Source organism: Stegostoma tigrinum, chromosome 1 (assembly GCF_030684315.1).
Source record: "Stegostoma tigrinum isolate sSteTig4 chromosome 1, sSteTig4.hap1, whole genome shotgun sequence".
Lineage (NCBI taxonomy): Eukaryota > Metazoa > Chordata > Chondrichthyes > Orectolobiformes > Stegostomatidae > Stegostoma > Stegostoma tigrinum.
In genome coordinates this window covers 189,433,996-189,450,687 of record NC_081354.1, presented here as the reverse complement: position 1 = coordinate 189,450,687, position 16,692 = coordinate 189,433,996, and the positions used below count along the sequence as shown (strand labels likewise).

Genomic DNA, 16,692 nt, shown 5'->3' with positions numbered 1-16,692 from the left:
GGGGCAGTAGGATTGGTTTGGGGGACTGGTATGGGGTTATGGAAAGAGAGGGGCAGTAGGATTGGATTTGGGGGATTGGTATGGGTTTATGTAGAGTCCGGGGCAGTAGGATTGGATTTGGGGGATTGGTATGGGATTATGGAGAGAGAGGGGCAGTAGGATTGGTTTGGGGGACTGGTTTGGGGTTATGGAGAGAGAGGGGCGGTAGGATTGGTTTGGGGGACTGGTATGGGGTTATGGAGAGACCGGGGCAGTAGGTTTGGTTTGGAGGATTGGAATGGGGTTATGGAGAGACCGGGGCAGTAGGTTTGGTTTGGAGGATTGGAATGGGGTTGTGGAGAGAGAGGGCAGTAGGATTGGTTTGGGGGATTGGTATGGGGTTATGGGAAGACCGGGGCAGTAGGATTGGTATGGGGTTATGGAGAGAGAGGGGCAGTAGGATTGGGTTGGGGGACTGGTATGGAGTTATGGAGAGACCGGGGCAGTAGGATTGGTTTGGAGGATTGGAATGGGGTTTATGGAGAGAGAGGGGCAGTAGGATTGGATTTGGGGGATTGGTATGGAGTTATGGAGAGACCGGGGCAGTAGGATTGGTTTGGAGGATTGGAATGGGGTTTATGGAGAGAGAGGGGCAGTAGGATTGGATTTGGGGGATTGGTATGGAGTTATGGAGAGACCGGAGCAGTGGGATTGGTATGGGGTTATGGAGAGAGAGGGCAGTAGGATTGATTTGGGGGATTGGTATGGGGTTATGGAGAGACCGGGGCAGTAGGATTGGTTTGGGGGATTGGTGTGGAGTTACGGAGAGAGAGGGGCAGTAGGATTGGATTTGGGGGATTGGTATGGGTTTATGTAGAGTCCGGGACAGTAGGATTGGATTTGGGGGATTGGTATGGGGTTATGGAGAGAGAGGGGCTGTAGGATTGGTTTGGGGGACTGGTATGGGGTTATGGAGAGAGAGGGGCTGTAGGATTGGTTTGGGGATTGGTACGGGGTTATGGAGAGAGAGGGGCAGTAGGATTGGTTTGGGGGTCTTGTATGGGGTTATGGAGAGACCGGGGCAGTAGGATTGGTTTGGAGGATTGGAATGGGGTTATGGAGAGAGAGGGCAGTAGGATTAGTTTGGGGATTGGTATGGGGTTATGGAGAGAGAGGGCAGTAGGATTAGTTTGGGGGATTGGTATGGGGTTATGGAGAGACCGGGGCAGTGGGATTGGTTTGGGGGACTGTTGTAGGGTTATGGAGATTGAGGGGCAGTAGGATTGGTATGGGGTTTATGGAGAGACCGGGGCAGTGGGATTGGTTTGGGGGACTGTTGTAGGGTTATGGAGAGAGAGGGGCAGTAGGATTGGTTTGGGATTGGTATGGGGTTTATGGAGAGACCGGGGCAGTGGGATTGGTTTGGGGGATTAGTATGGGGTTTATGGAGAGAGACGGGCAGTAGGATTTGATTTGGGGTATTGGTATGGAGTTATGGAGAGACCGGGGCAGTGGGATTGGTATGGGGTTATGGAGAGAGAGGGCAGTAGGATTGGTTTGGGGGATTGGTATGGGGTTATGGAAAGACCGGGGCAGTAGGATTGGTATGGGGTTACGGAGAGAGAGGGGCAGTAGGATTGGGTTGGGGGACTGGTCTGGGGTTATGGAGAGACCGGGGCAGTAGGATTGGTTTGGAGGATTGGAATGGGGTTTATGGAGAGAGAGGGGCAGTAGGATTGGATTTGGGGGATTGGTGTGGAGTTATGGAGAGACTGGGGCAGTGGGATTGGTATGGGGTTATGGAGAGAGAGGGCAGTAGGATTGGTTTGGGGATTGGTATGGGGTTATGGAGGGACCGGGGCAGTAGGAATGGTTTGGGGGATTGGTCTGGAGTTATGGAGAGAGAGGGGCAGTAGGATTGGTTTGGGGATTGGTATGGGTTTATGGAGAGACCGGGGCAGTAGGATTGGTTTGGGGGACTGGTATGGGGTTATGGAGAGAGGGGGGCAGTAGGATTGGATTTGGGGGATTGGTATGGGTTTATGTAGAGTCCGGGGCAGTAGGATTGGATTTGGGGGATTGGTATGGGGTTATGGAGAGAGAGGGGCAGTAGGATTGGTTTGGGGGACTGGTATGGGGTTATGGAGAGAGAGGGGCGGTAGGATTGGTTTGGGGGACTGGTATGGGGTTATGGAGAGACCGGGGCAGTAGGTTTGGTTTGGAGGATTGGAATGGGGTTATGGAGAGAGAGGGGCAGTAGGATTGGTATGGGGTTATAGAGAGAGAGGGGCAGTAGGATTGGGTTGGGGGACTGGTATGGAGTTATGGAGAGACCGGGGCAGTAGGATTGGTTTGGAGGATTGGAATGGGGTTTATGGAGAGAGAGGGGCAGTAGGATTGGATTGGGGGGATTGGTATGGAGTTATGGAGAGACCGGGGCAGTAGGATTGGTTTGGGGGATTGGTGTGGAGTTATGGAGAGAAAGGGGCAGTAGGATTGGTTTGGGGGACTGGTATGGGGTTATGGAGAGAGAGGGGCAGTAGGATTGGATTTGGGGGATTGGTATGGGTTTATGTAGAGTCCGGGGCAGTAGGATTGGATTTGGGGGATTGGTATGGGGTTATGGAGAGAGAGGGGCAGTAGGATTGGTTTGGGGGACTGGTATGGGGTATGGAGAGACCCGGGCAGTAGGATTGGTTTGGAGGATTAGAATGGGGTTATGGAGAGAGAGGGGCGGTAGGATTGGTTTGGGGATTGGTACGGGGTTATGGAGAGAGAGGGGCAGTAGGATTGGTTTGGGACTGGTATGGAGTTATGGAGAGACCGTGCAGTAGGATTGGTTTGGAGGATTGGAATGGGGTTTATGGAGAGAGAGGGGCAGTAGGATTGGATTTGGGGGATTGGTACGGAGTTATGGAGAGACCGGGGCAGTAGGATTGGTTTGGAGGATTGGTATGGGGTTATGGAGAGACCGGGGCAGTAGGTTTGGTTTGGAGGATTGGAATGGGGTTATGGAGAGAGAGGGGCAGTAGGATTGGTATGGGGTTATAGAGAGAGAGGGCAATAGGATTGGTTTGGGGGATTGGTATGGGGTTATGGAAAGACCGGGGCAGTAGGATTGGTATGGGGTTATGGAGAGAGAGGGGCAGTAGGATTGGGTTGGGGGACTGGTATGGAGTTATGGAGAGACCGGGGCAGTAGGATTGGTTTGGAGGATTGGAATGGGGTTTATGGAGAGAGAGGGGCAGTAGGATTGGATTGGGGGGATTGGTATGGAGTTATGGAGAGACCGGGGCAGTAGGATTGGTTTGGGGGATTGGTGTGGTGTTATGGAGAGAAAGGGGCAGTAGGATTGGTTTGGGGGACTGGTATGGGGTTATGGAGAGAGAGGGGAAGTAGGATTGGATTTTGGGGATTGGTATGGGTTTATGTAGAGTCCGGGGCAGTAGGATTGGATTTGGGGGATTGGTATGGGGTTATGGAGAGAGAGGGGCAGTAGGATTGGTTTGGGGGACTGGTATGGGGTATGGAGAGACCCGGGCATTAGGATTGGTTTGGAGGATTAGAATGGGGTTATGGAGAGAGAGGGGCGGTAGGATTGGTTTGGGGATTGGTACGGGGTTATGGAGAGAGAGGGGCAGTAGGATTGGTTTGGGGGTCTTGTATGGGCTTATGGAGAGATCGGGGCAGTAGGATTGGTTTGTAGGATTGGAATGGGGTTATGGAGAGAGAGGGCAGTAGGATTAGTTTGGGGATTGGTATTGGGTTATGGAGAGAGAGGGCAGTAGGATTAGTTTGGGGGATTGGTATGGGGTTATGGAGAGACCGGGGCAGTGGGATTGGTTTGCGGGACTGTTGTAGGGTTATGGAGAGAGAGGGGCAGTAGGATCGGTTTGGGATTGGTATGGGGTTTATGGAGAGACCGGGGCAGTGGGATTGGTTCGGGGGATTAGTATGGGGTTTATGGAGAGAGACGGGCAGTAGGATTTGATTTGGGGTATTGGTATGGAGTTATGGAGAGACCGGGGCAGTGGGAATGGTATGGGGTTATGGAGAGAGAGGAGCAGTAGGATTGGGTTGGGGGACTGGTCTGGGATTATGGAGAGACCGGGACAGTAGGATTGGTTTGGAGGATTGGAATGTGGTTTATGGAGAGAGAGGGGCAGTAGGATTGGATTTGGGGGATTGGTATGGAGTTATAGAGAGACCGGGGCAGTGGGATTGGTATGGGGTTATGGAGAGAGAGGGCAGTAGTATTGGTTTGGGGGATTGGTATGGGGTTATGGAGGGACCGGGGCAGTAGGATTGGTTTGGGGGATTGGTGTGGAGTTATGGAGAGAGAGGGGCAGTAGGATTGGTTTGGGGATTGGTATGGGTTTATGGAGATACCGGGGCAGTAGGATTGGTTTGGGGGACTGGTATGGGGTTATGGAAAGAGAGGGGCAGTAGGATTGGATTTGGGGGATTGGTATGGGTTTATGTAGAGTCCGGGGCAGTAGGATTGGATTTGGGGGATTGGTATGGGGTTATGGAGAGAGAGGGGCAGTAGGATTGGTTTGGGGGACTGGTATGGGGTTATGGAGAGAGAGGGGCGGTAGGATTGGTTTGGGGGACTGGTATGGGGTTATGGAGAGACCGGGGCAGTAGGTTTGGTTTGGAGGATTGGAATGGGGTTATGGAGAGAGAGGGGCAGTAGGATTGGTTTGGGGATTGGTATTGGGTTATGGAGAGAGAGGGGCAGTAGGATTGGTTTGGGGGTCTGGTATGGGGTTATGGAGAGAGAGGGGCAGTAGGATTGGATTTGGGAGATTGGTATGGATTTATGTAGAGTCCGGGGCAGTAGGATTGGATTTGGGGGATTGGTATGGGGCTATGGAGAGAGAGGGGCAGTAGGATTGGGTTGGGGGACTGGTATGGGGTTATGGAGAGACCGGGGCAGTAGGATTTGTTTGGAGGATTGGAATGGGGTTTATGGAGAGAGAGGGGCAGTAGGATTGGATTTGGGGGATTGGTATGGAGTTATGGAGAGACCGGGGCAGTGGGATTGGTATGGGGTTATGGAGAGAGAGGGCAGTAGGATTGGTTTGGGGATTGGTATGGGGTTATGGAGGGACCGGGGCAGTAGGAATGGTTTGGGGGATTGGTCTGGAGTTATGGAGAGAGAGGGGCAGTAGGATTGGTTTGGGGATTGGTATGGGTTTATGGAGAGACCGGGGCAGTAGGATTGGTTTGGGGGACTGGTATGGGGTTATGGAGAGAGGGGGGCAGTAGGATTGGATTTGGGGGATTGGTATGGGTTTATGTAGAGTCCGGGGCAGTAGGATTGGATTTGGGGGATTGGTATGGGGTTATGGAGAGAGAGGGGCAGTAGGATTGGTTTGGGGGACTGGTATGGGGTTATGGAGAGAGAGGGGCGGTAGGATTGGTTTGGGGGACTGGTATGGGGTTATGGAGAGACCGGGGCAGTAGGTTTGGTTTGGAGGATTGGAATGGGGTTATGGAGAGAGAGGGGCAGTAGGATTGGTATGGGGTTATAGAGAGAGAGGGGCAGTAGGATTGGGTTGGGGGACTGGTATGGAGTTATGGAGAGACCGGGGCAGTAGGATTGGTTTGGAGGATTGGAATGGGGTTTATGGAGAGAGAGGGGCAGTAGGATTGGATTGGGGGGATTGGTATGGAGTTATGGAGAGACCGGGGCAGTAGGATTGGTTTGGGGGATTGGTGTGGAGTTATGGAGAGAAAGGGGCAGTAGGATTGGTTTGGGGGACTGGTATGGGGTTATGGAGAGAGAGGGGCAGTAGGATTGGATTTGGGGGATTGGTATGGGTTTATGTAGAGTCCGGGGCAGTAGGATTGGATTTGGGGGATTGGTATGGGGTTATGGAGAGAGAGGGGCAGTAGGATTGGTTTGGGGGACTGGTATGGGGTATGGAGAGACCCGGGCAGTAGGATTGGTTTGGAGGATTAGAATGGGGTTATGGAGAGAGAGGGGCGGTAGGATTGGTTTGGGGATTGGTACGGGGTTATGGAGAGAGAGGGGCAGTAGGATTGGTTTGGGACTGGTATGGAGTTATGGAGAGACCGTGCAGTAGGATTGGTTTGGAGGATTGGAATGGGGTTTATGGAGAGAGAGGGGCAGTAGGATTGGATTTGGGGGATTGGTACGGAGTTATGGAGAGACCGGGGCAGTAGGATTGGTTTGGAGGATTGGTATGGGGTTATGGAGAGAGAGGGGCAGTAGGATTGGTTTGGGGGACTGGTATGGGGTTATGGAGAGACCGGGGCAGTAGGTTTGGTTTGGAGGATTGGAATGGGGTTATGGAGAGAGAGGGGCAGTAGGATTGGTATGGGGTTATAGAGAGAGAGGGCAATAGGATTGGTTTGGGGGATTGGTATGGGGTTATGGAAAGACCGGGGCAGTAGGATTGGTATGGGGTTATGGAGAGAGAGGGGCAGTAGGATTGGGTTGGGGGACTGGTATGGAGTTATGGAGAGACCGGGGCAGTAGGATTGGTTTGGAGGATTGGAATGGGGTTTATGGAGAGAGAGGGGCAGTAGGATTGGATTGGGGGGATTGGTATGGAGTTATGGAGAGACCGGGGCAGTAGGATTGGTTTGGGGGATTGGTGTGGTGTTATGGAGAGAAAGGGGCAGTAGGATTGGTTTGGGGGACTGGTATGGGGTTATGGAGAGAGAGGGGAAGTAGGATTGGATTTTGGGGATTGGTATGGGTTTATGTAGAGTCCGGGGCAGTAGGATTGGATTTGGGGGATTGGTATGGGGTTATGGAGAGAGAGGGGCAGTAGGATTGGTTTGGGGGACTGGTATGGGGTATGGAGAGACCCGGGCATTAGGATTGGTTTGGAGGATTAGAATGGGGTTATGGAGAGAGAGGGGCGGTAGGATTGGTTTGGGGATTGGTACGGGGTTATGGAGAGAGAGGGGCAGTAGGATTGGTTTGGGGGTCTTGTATGGGCTTATGGAGAGATCGGGGCAGTAGGATTGGTTTGTAGGATTGGAATGGGGTTATGGAGAGAGAGGGCAGTAGGATTAGTTTGGGGATTGGTATTGGGTTATGGAGAGAGAGGGCAGTAGGATTAGTTTGGGGGATTGGTATGGGGTTATGGAGAGACCGGGGCAGTGGGATTGGTTTGCGGGACTGTTGTAGGGTTATGGAGAGAGAGGGGCAGTAGGATCGGTTTGGGATTGGTATGGGGTTTATGGAGAGACCGGGGCAGTGGGATTGGTTCGGGGGATTAGTATGGGGTTTATGGAGAGAGACGGGCAGTAGGATTTGATTTGGGGTATTGGTATGGAGTTATGGAGAGACCGGGGCAGTGGGAATGGTATGGGGTTATGGAGAGAGAGGAGCAGTAGGATTGGGTTGGGGGACTGGTCTGGGATTATGGAGAGACCGGGACAGTAGGATTGGTTTGGAGGATTGGAATGTGGTTTATGGAGAGAGAGGGGCAGTAGGATTGGATTTGGGGGATTGGTATGGAGTTATAGAGAGACCGGGGCAGTGGGATTGGTATGGGGTTATGGAGAGAGAGGGCAGTAGTATTGGTTTGGGGGATTGGTATGGGGTTATGGAGGGACCGGGGCAGTAGGATTGGTTTGGGGGATTGGTGTGGAGTTATGGAGAGAGAGGGGCAGTAGGATTGGTTTGGGGATTGGTATGGGTTTATGGAGATACCGGGGCAGTAGGATTGGTTTGGGGGACTGGTATGGGGTTATGGAAAGAGAGGGGCAGTAGGATTGGATTTGGGGGATTGGTATGGGTTTATGTAGAGTCCGGGGCAGTAGGATTGGATTTGGGGGATTGGTATGGGGTTATGGAGAGAGAGGGGCAGTAGGATTGGTTTGGGGGACTGGTATGGGGTTATGGAGAGAGAGGGGCGGTAGGATTGGTTTGGGGGACTGGTATGGGGTTATGGAGAGACCGGGGCAGTAGGTTTGGTTTGGAGGATTGGAATGGGGTTATGGAGAGAGAGGGGCAGTAGGATTGGTTTGGGGATTGGTATTGGGTTATGGAGAGAGAGGGGCAGTAGGATTGGTTTGGGGGTCTGGTATGGGGTTATGGAGAGAGAGGGGCAGTAGGATTGGATTTGGGAGATTGGTATGGATTTATGTAGAGTCCGGGGCAGTAGGATTGGATTTGGGGGATTGGTATGGGGCTATGGAGAGAGAGGGGCAGTAGGATTGGGTTGGGGGACTGGTATGGGGTTATGGAGAGACCGGGGCAGTAGGATTTGTTTGGAGGATTGGAATGGGGTTTATGGAGAGAGAGGGGCAGTAGGATTGGATTTGGGGGATTGGTATGGAGTTATGGAGAGACCGGGGCAGTGGGATTGGTATGGGGTTATGGAGAGAGAGGGCAGTAGAATTGGTTTGGGGCATTGGTCTGGGGTTATGGAGAGACCGGGGCAGTAGGATTGGTTTGGGGGATTGGTGTGGAGTTATGGAGAGAGAGGGGCAGTAGGATTGGTTTGGGGATTGGTATAGGTTTATGGAGAGAGAGGGCAGTAGGATTGGTTTGGGGGACTGGTATGGGGTTATCGAGAGAGAGGGGCAGTAGGATTGGATTTGGGGGATTGGTATGGGTTTATGTAGAGTCCGGGGCAGTAGGATTGGATTTGGGGGATTGGTATGGGGTTATGGAGAGAGAGGGCAGTAGGATTGGTTTGGGGGACTGGTGTGGGGTTATGGAGAGGGCAGAAGGATTGCTTTGGGACTGGGCTGTGCCCATACTGACTCATTGATGATGCTTCCCATCGTGCAATGGTTTGAATAATGTTGACCTATAAATTGACTCTGACCTTTCCCTGGGTTCTGAGCAGGGCTCGGAGTTGTGTGGTTGGGCTATCGGTCGTTATACCCTGCAGGGCTACGATCTCAATCACAACTTTGCCGACCTGAATTCCATACTGTGGGATGCACAGGATGAAGCCGAGGATCCCAGCCTGATCTCGAATCACTTTATTCCAATCCCAGCCTATTACAAATGGCCGAATGCATCAGTAAGTGACGTGACTGAATCTGCGCTGTGCAGTTATATAGTGAGGGGTTTTTCATTGGTGATGGTGATGTGGGGCTGCAGATGTTAGGGTCTGGATCTACAGGTTCTTGGGACCAGGGTTTGGGTGCAGGGCTTTGAGTGAGTGTGTGCAGTGAATGGGGGTGTCTCTCGGAGGCATTGGAAAAGCACATCAGTGTTTCCAGGTACCTCTGGGTGGGATTTTGGAGGTGTGCAGCTGCAATGATTGTGTTAATGAGGTTGAGGGATGGCATTGTGGGTTATTGAAGGTATGGGGGAGGATCACGGAAGTCAGGAGTGTGTGGGAGGTATGGGTGAGCTGGGGCTAGTAGGGAAGACAGCATACAGGGAAGGTCAGTGATAATGGGAACTGCAGATGCTGGAGAATCCAAGATAATGAAATGTGAGGCTGGATGAACACAGCAGGCCAAGCAGCATCTCAGGAGCACAAAAGCTGACGTTTCGGGCCTAGACCCTTCATCAGAGCGGGGGATGGGGTGAGGGTTCTGGAATAAATAGGGAGAGAAAGGGAGGCGGACCCAAGATGGAGAGAAAAGAAGATAGGTGGAGAGGAGAGTGTAGGTGGGGAGGTAGGGAGGGGATAGGTCAGTCCTGGGAAGACGGACAGGTCAAGGAGGTGGGATGAGGTTAGTAGGTAGGAGATGGAGGTGTGGCTTGGGGTGGGAGGAAGGGATGGGTGAGGGGAAGAACAGGTTAGGGAGGCAGAGACAGGTTGGACTGGTTTTGGGATGCAGTGGGTGGAGGGGAAGAGCTGGGCTGGTTGTGTAATGCAGTGGGGGGAGGGGACAAACTGGGCTGGTTTTGGGATGTGGTGGGGGAAGGGGAGATTTTGAAGCTGGTGAAGTCCACATTGATACCATTAGGCTGCAGGGTTCCCAGGCGGGAATATGAGTTGCTGTTCCTGCAACCTTCGGGTGGCATCATTGTGGCACTGCAGGAGGCCCAGGATGGACATGTCATCTGAAGAATGGGAAGGGGAGTGGAAATGGTTTGCGACTGGGAGGTGCAGTTGTTTATTGCGAACTGAGCGGAGGTGTTCTGCAAAGCAGTCCCCAAGCCTCCGCTTGGTTTCCCCAATGTAGAGGAAGCCACACCGGGTACAATGGATGCAATATACCACATTGGCAGATGTGCAGGTGAACTTCTTCTCTCCATCTTCGGTCCGCCTCCCCCTCTCTCCCTATTTATTCCAGCACCCTCACCCCATCCCCCTCTCTGATGAAGGGTCTAGGCCCGAAATGTCAGCTTTTGTGCTCCTGAGATGCTGCTGGGCCTGCTGTGTTCATCCAGCCTCACATTTCATTATACATGGAAGGTCAGGCATGTTCAAGTTGAGTGCTATGGGGTGTGTGGTTTTGGAGGAGTTTAGTAATGAGGCAGCGATCTCCAGGTTTCCTGAGGTCGAGAGGTCTCTGGGTGCATGGGAACAGGTGGAGTGGAGCTCAAGTAACTTGGTAGGGCATACAGGCAAATGGGGAGGACACAATGTGGTGCAGGAGTGCTGGCATACTCAGATCCAGGGTGACTCGGTGCGTAAGCACACAGGTACGTGTGTAATCAACTACAGGTGTATTGGGATATGTCTGTATTCAGGTACAGGCGTCCTGCAGTACAAATGTGTGTAGAAGGGGAGCTGCGTGCAGATGTCTGTATGGACAGGTTGTAGTGACAGGTCTGTTTCCCACATATTCCTTTGGACTGTCTCCAGGTCGCTCCAGAAACCCGAGCTGTGATTAACTGGATGAGGAAGATCCCATTTGTGCTGAGTGCGAACCTTCATGGTGGAGACATGGTTGTTTCTTACCCGTATGATATGGCACGACCCACTTGGCTGCAGCAGAAACTGACGCCGACCGCCGACGACACCGTATTTCGGTGGCTTTCGTTCGTCTACGCATCGAGCCATCGAGCAATGGCACAGCATGACAGGCGGCTCTGCCACGGGGACAATTTCATGCAGCATGGTGACATTATCAATGGAGCAAACTGGCACACAGTCCCTGGGAGTGAGTACCAGTACACACAGTATCTGCAGTAACATTGGCCCTGAGTTCACCAAACAGAGTATCCGCAGTAATACAGTCCCCATGTCCCCGCACAGAGAGTATCCGCAGTAATACAGTCCCCATGTCCCCGCACAGAGAGTATCCGCAGTAATACAGTCCCCACGCAGACAGTATCCACAGTAATACAGTCCCCATGTCCCCACACAGAGATTATCCACAGTAATACAGTCCCCGCACAGAGAGTATCCGCAGTAATACAGCCCCCATGTCCCCACACAGAGAGTATCCGCAGTAATACAGTCCCCATGTCCCCACACAGAGAGTATCCGCAGTAATACAGTCCCCGCGCAGAGAGTATCCGTAGTAATACTGTCCCCATGTCCCCACACAGAGAGTATCCGCAGTAATACAGTCCCCGCACAGAGAGTATCCGCAGTAATACAGTCCCCATGTCCCCACACAGAGAGTATCCACAGTAATACAGTCCCCGCACAGAGAGTATCCGCAGTAATACAGCCCCCATGTCCCCACACAGAGAGTATCCGCAGTAATACAGTCCCCATGTCCCCACACAGAGAGTATCCGCAGTAATACTGTCACCGCACAGAGAGTATCCGCAGTAATACTGTCCCCATGTCCCCACACAGAGAGTACCTGCAGTAATACTGTCCGAGTCCCAAAACAGACAGTAATACTGTCCCTGAGTCCTCACGCAGACAGTATCTGCTCTAATACTGCCCCTGAGTCCCCACACAGACAGTATACTCAGTAATAGTGTCCCCATGTCACCACACAGAGAGTATCCACAGTAATACTGCCACCACACAGAGAGTAGCCACAGTAATACTGTCCCCATGTCCCCACACAGACAGTATCCGCAGTAATAGTGTCCCTGAGTCCCCACACAGAGAGTATCCACAGTAATACTGTCCCCACACAGAGAGTATCCACAGTAATACTGTCCCCATGTCCCCACACAGACAGTATCCGCAGTAATAGTGTCCCTGAGTCCCCATGCAGACAGTTTCTGCAGTAATGGTGTCCCTGAGTCCCCACGCAGACAATTTCTGCAGTAATAGTGTCCCTGAGTCCCCACGCAGACAGTTTCTGCAGTAATAGTGTCCCTGAGTCCCCACGCAGACAGTATCTGCACTAATACTGTCCCTGAGTCCCCACGCAGACAGTATCTGCACTAATACTGTCCCTGAGTCCCCACGCAGACAGTATCCGCACTAATACTGTCCCTGAGTCCCCACGCAGAGAGTATCCGCACTAATACTGTCCCTGAGTCCCCACGCAGACCGTATCTGCAGTAATACCGTCCCTGAGTCCCCACGCAAACAGTATCTGCAGTAATACCGTCCCTGAGTCCCCACGCAGGGAGTATCCGCACTAATACTGTCCCTGAGTCCCCACGCAGACAATATCCGCACTAGTACTGTCCCTGAGTCCCCACGCAGACAGTATCCCCAGTAATACCGTCCCTGAGTCCCCACGCAGACAGTATCCGCATTAATACTGTCCCTGAGTCCCCATGCAGAGAGTATCCGCAGTAATACCGTCCCTGAGTCCCCACGCAGACAATATCCGCAGTAATACTGTCCCTGAGTCCCCACGCAGACAATATCCGCAGTAATACTGTCCCTGAGTCCCCATGCAGACAATATCCGCAGTCTTAGTATGATGCAGGGTTTTGGTGAGGCTACAGTTGGAATGCTGTGAGGAAGGATGTTCTTTCGAAAGAGGGAGTGCAGATTTACCAAATTCCCTGGGCTGGCAGGCCTGACAATGTGAGATGGAATTGGTTAGGATTGTATATACGAGAGTTTAGAAGAATGAGGGGAGATCTCATTGGAACTGATAGTGTTCTCACAGGACGTGACAGGTTAGATGTAGGAAGGATGTTCTCGATGGTGGGTGAGTCTAGAACCAGGAGTCATAGTTTCAGTATATGGGGTCAACCTTTTAGGACTGAGATGAGGAGAAATGTTTTCACCCAGAGAGTGGAAAGCCTGTGGAAGTCACTATCGCAGAAAGTCGTTGGGGGCCAAAACATCCATTGTTTTGAAGAAGTTCGATACAGCTCTTGTGGCTGAAGGGATTGAAGCATATTGGAGGGGAAGCGAGTGATCAGGGTCTTGGACTTGATGATCTGCCATGATCATACTGAAAGGTGTAGCAGGGGTTGAATGGCCTACTCCTTTCTTTCATGTTTTTATGATGAGCTAAATGATCTCCTTTTGAACTGTTCAGTGATCCTTTTTTGGCTCCTGATCAATATTTATCTCTTGCCAAAGCATAATAAGGAATGGGTAACCTGAGATAACAAGGTGTCGAGCTGGATGAACACAGCAGGCCAAGCAGCATCAGAGGAGCAGGAAGGCTGACATTTTGGGACTAGACCCTTCTGCACCTTGTTAGCTCAAATTCTCCAGCATCTGCACTTCCTACTATCTCTGAAACAATCTCTAAGGAATGGGTAGTTTTTTTTTCAATATTCAATCACAGGATGAGGCTATCACTGGCCAGGCAGCATTTATTACCCATCCCTAATTGCCCAGAGGGCCGTCAACCACATTACTGTGGGTCTGAAGTCACCTGTAGGCCAGACCAGGTAAGGATGGCAGTTTCCCTTCTTAAAGGACATTAGTGAACCAGATGGGTTTTCCCGCAAACAGTCAGCAATGGAGTCATGGCCATCATTAGATTCCCATTTATTGAATTTAAATTCCATCACCTGCTATCAAACCCAGGTCCCCAGAAAATCCCCGAGCCTCTGGATTAACAGGCCAGCGATAATACCACGAGGCTATCGCCTCCCCTTTAATATATTGTAGCCTTAACATCTGGAGAGTGAGTACAGAAAGTTTACCTAATCTTTTGCTGTTTGTGGGATCTTGCTTTGCAATAGTTGGCTGCCATGACTACAGCGAATGAAGTGCCCGGTTGTCAGCAGCAATGTGTTTTTCAGGTATGAACGACTTCAGTTATCTTCACACCAACTGCTTTGAGATCACGGTTGAGCTGAGCTGTGATAAATACCCCCACCAGACCGAACTTCCAGCTGAATGGGAAAATAACAAGGAGTCCCTTCTTATCTACATGGAGCAGGTCAGTGAGTGAACCAATGTCCACAGCAAACTCTGTGCCTTTGTCTCCCAGCAGTAACTGCCTTACAATGACCTGTGGCCTCTTGCTGTACAGGTGCACCGGGGGGTAAAGGGCATGGTGAGGGATCGAGGCAACAGTGGCATCAGTGGAGCCATCATCACAGTCAATGGGATTGACCATGACATAAGGACAGGTAAGGGTCAAGGTCCAACAAATCATTCAATGGAGGAGAGGGTCGGGATCAGAGTGGACAGCGACTGGGATGGATGTGGGGGTGGACAGTGACTGGGATGTGTGTGGGGGTGACAGTGACTGGGATGTGTGTGGGGGTGGACAGTGACTGGGATGTGTGTGGGGGGGATCAGAGTGGACAGTGACTGGGATGGGTGTGGGGGGGATCAGAGTGGACAGTGACTGGGATGGGTGTGGGGGGGATCAGAGTGGACAGTGACTGGGATGGGTGTGGGGGGGATCAGAGTGGACAGTGACTGGGATGTGTGTGGGGGGGATCAGAGTGGACAGTGACTGGGATGGGTGTGGGGGGGATCAGAGTGGACAGTGACTGGGATGGGTGTGGGGGGGATCAGAGTGGACAGTGACTGAAATGGGTGTGGGGGGGTTAGTGTGGACAGTGACTGGGATGGGTGTGGGGTGGGGGGTCAGAGTGGACAGTGACTGGGATTGGTGTGTGGACAGTGACTGGGATGGATGTAGGGGTGGACAGCGACTGGGATGGATGTGGGGGTGGACAGTGACTGGGATGTGTGTGGGGGTGGACAGTGACTGGGATGTGTATGGGGGCGGACAGTGACTGGGATGTGTGTGGGGGTGGACAGCGACTGGGATGTGTGTGGGGGTGGACAGTGACTGGGATGTGTGTGGGGGGGATCAGAGTGGACAGTGACTGGGATGGGTGTGGGGGGGATCAGAGTGGACAGTGACTGGGATGGGTGTGGGGGGGATCAGAGTGGACAGTGACTGGGATGGGTGTGGGGGGGATCAGAGTGGACAGTGACTGAAATGGGTGTGGGGGGGTTAGTGTGGACAGTGACTGGGATGGGTGTGAGGTGGGGGGTCAGAGTGGACAGTGACTGGGATTGGTGTGTGGACAGTGACTGGGATGGATGTAGGGGTGGACAGTGACTGGGAAGGGTGTGGGGGTGGACAGTGGACAGTGACTGGGAAGGGTGTGGGGGTGGACAGTGACTGGGATGGGTGTGGGGATGACAGTGACTGGGAAGGGTGTGGGGGTGGACAGTGACTGGGATGTGTGTGGGGGTGGGCAGTGACTGGGATGGGTGTGGGGGGGGTTAGTGTGGACAGTGACTGGGATGGGTTTGGGGGTGATCAGAGTGGACAGTGGCTGGGATGGGTGTGGGGGGGATCAGAGTGGGCAGTGACTGAAATGGGTGTGGGGGGGTTAGTGTGGACAGTGACTGGGATGGGTGTGGGGTGGGGGGTCAGAGTGGACAGTGACTGGGATGGGTGTGGGGGTGACAGTGACTGGGATGGGTGTGGGGGGGGTTAGTGTGGAAAGTGACTGGGATGTGTGTGGGGGTGGACATTGACTGGGATGGGTGTGGGGGTGGACAGTGACTGGGAAGGGTGTGGGGGTGGACAGTGACTGGGAAGGGTGTGGGGGTGGACAGTGACTGGGATGGGTGTGGGGGTGGACAGTGACTGGGAAGGGTGTGGGGATGGACAGTGACTGGGAAGGGTGTGGGGGTTTAGTGTGGACAGTGACTGGGATGGGTGTGGGGGGGATCAGAGTGGACAGTGACTGGGATGGGTGTGGGGGGGATCAGAGTGGAGAGTGACTGGGATGGGTGTGGGGGGATCAGAGTGGACAGTGACTGGGATGGGTGTGGGGGGGGTTAGTGTGGACAGTGACTGGGATGGGTGTGGGGGGGATCAGAGTGGACAGTGACTGGGATGGGTGTGGGGGGGGTTAGTGTGGACAGTGACTGGGATGGGTGTGGGGGGGATCAGAGTGGACAGTGACTGGGATGGGTGTGGGGGGGGATCAGAGTGGACAGTGACTGGGATGGGTGTGGGGGGGATCAGAGTGGACAGTGACTGGGATGGGTGTGGGGGGGGATCAGAGTGGACAGTGACTGGGATGGGTGTGGGGGGGATCAGAGTGGACAGTGACTGGGATGGGTGTCGGGGGGATCAGAGTGGACAGTGACTGAAATGGGTGTGGGGGGGTTAGTGTGGACAGTGACTGGGATGGGTGTGGGGGGGATCAGAGTGGACAGTGACTGGGATGGGTGTGGGGGGGGTTAGTGTGGACAGTGACTGGGATGGGTGTGGGGGGCATCAGAGTGGACAGTGACTGGGATGGGTGTGGGGGGGATCAGAGTGGACAGTGACTGGGATGGGTGTGGGGGGGATCAGAGTGGACAGTGACTGAAATGGTTGTGGGGGGGTTAGTGTGGACAGTGACTGGGATGGGTGTGGGGTGGGGGGTCAGAGTGGACAGTGACTGGGATGGGTGTGGAGGTGACAGTGACTGGGATGGGTGTGGGGGTGACAATG

The 16,692-nt window shown here is 53.1% G+C and overlaps 1 protein-coding gene across 1 annotated transcript in view; it reads left to right on the top strand.

Annotated features, from left to right (window-relative positions):
• LOC125456136 (inactive carboxypeptidase-like protein X2) overlaps nt 1–16,692 on the top strand; it is an 83,550-nt gene that overhangs the window by 63,707 nt on the left and 3,151 nt on the right. The window contains exons 10-13 of the mRNA XM_059650821.1: nt 8,820–8,999; nt 10,746–11,043; nt 14,015–14,154; nt 14,248–14,347. Coding sequence (XP_059506804.1) covers nt 8,820–8,999; nt 10,746–11,043; nt 14,015–14,154; nt 14,248–14,347 — 718 coding nt within the window. The remainder of the gene's footprint in view (nt 1–8,819; nt 9,000–10,745; nt 11,044–14,014; nt 14,155–14,247; nt 14,348–16,692) is intronic.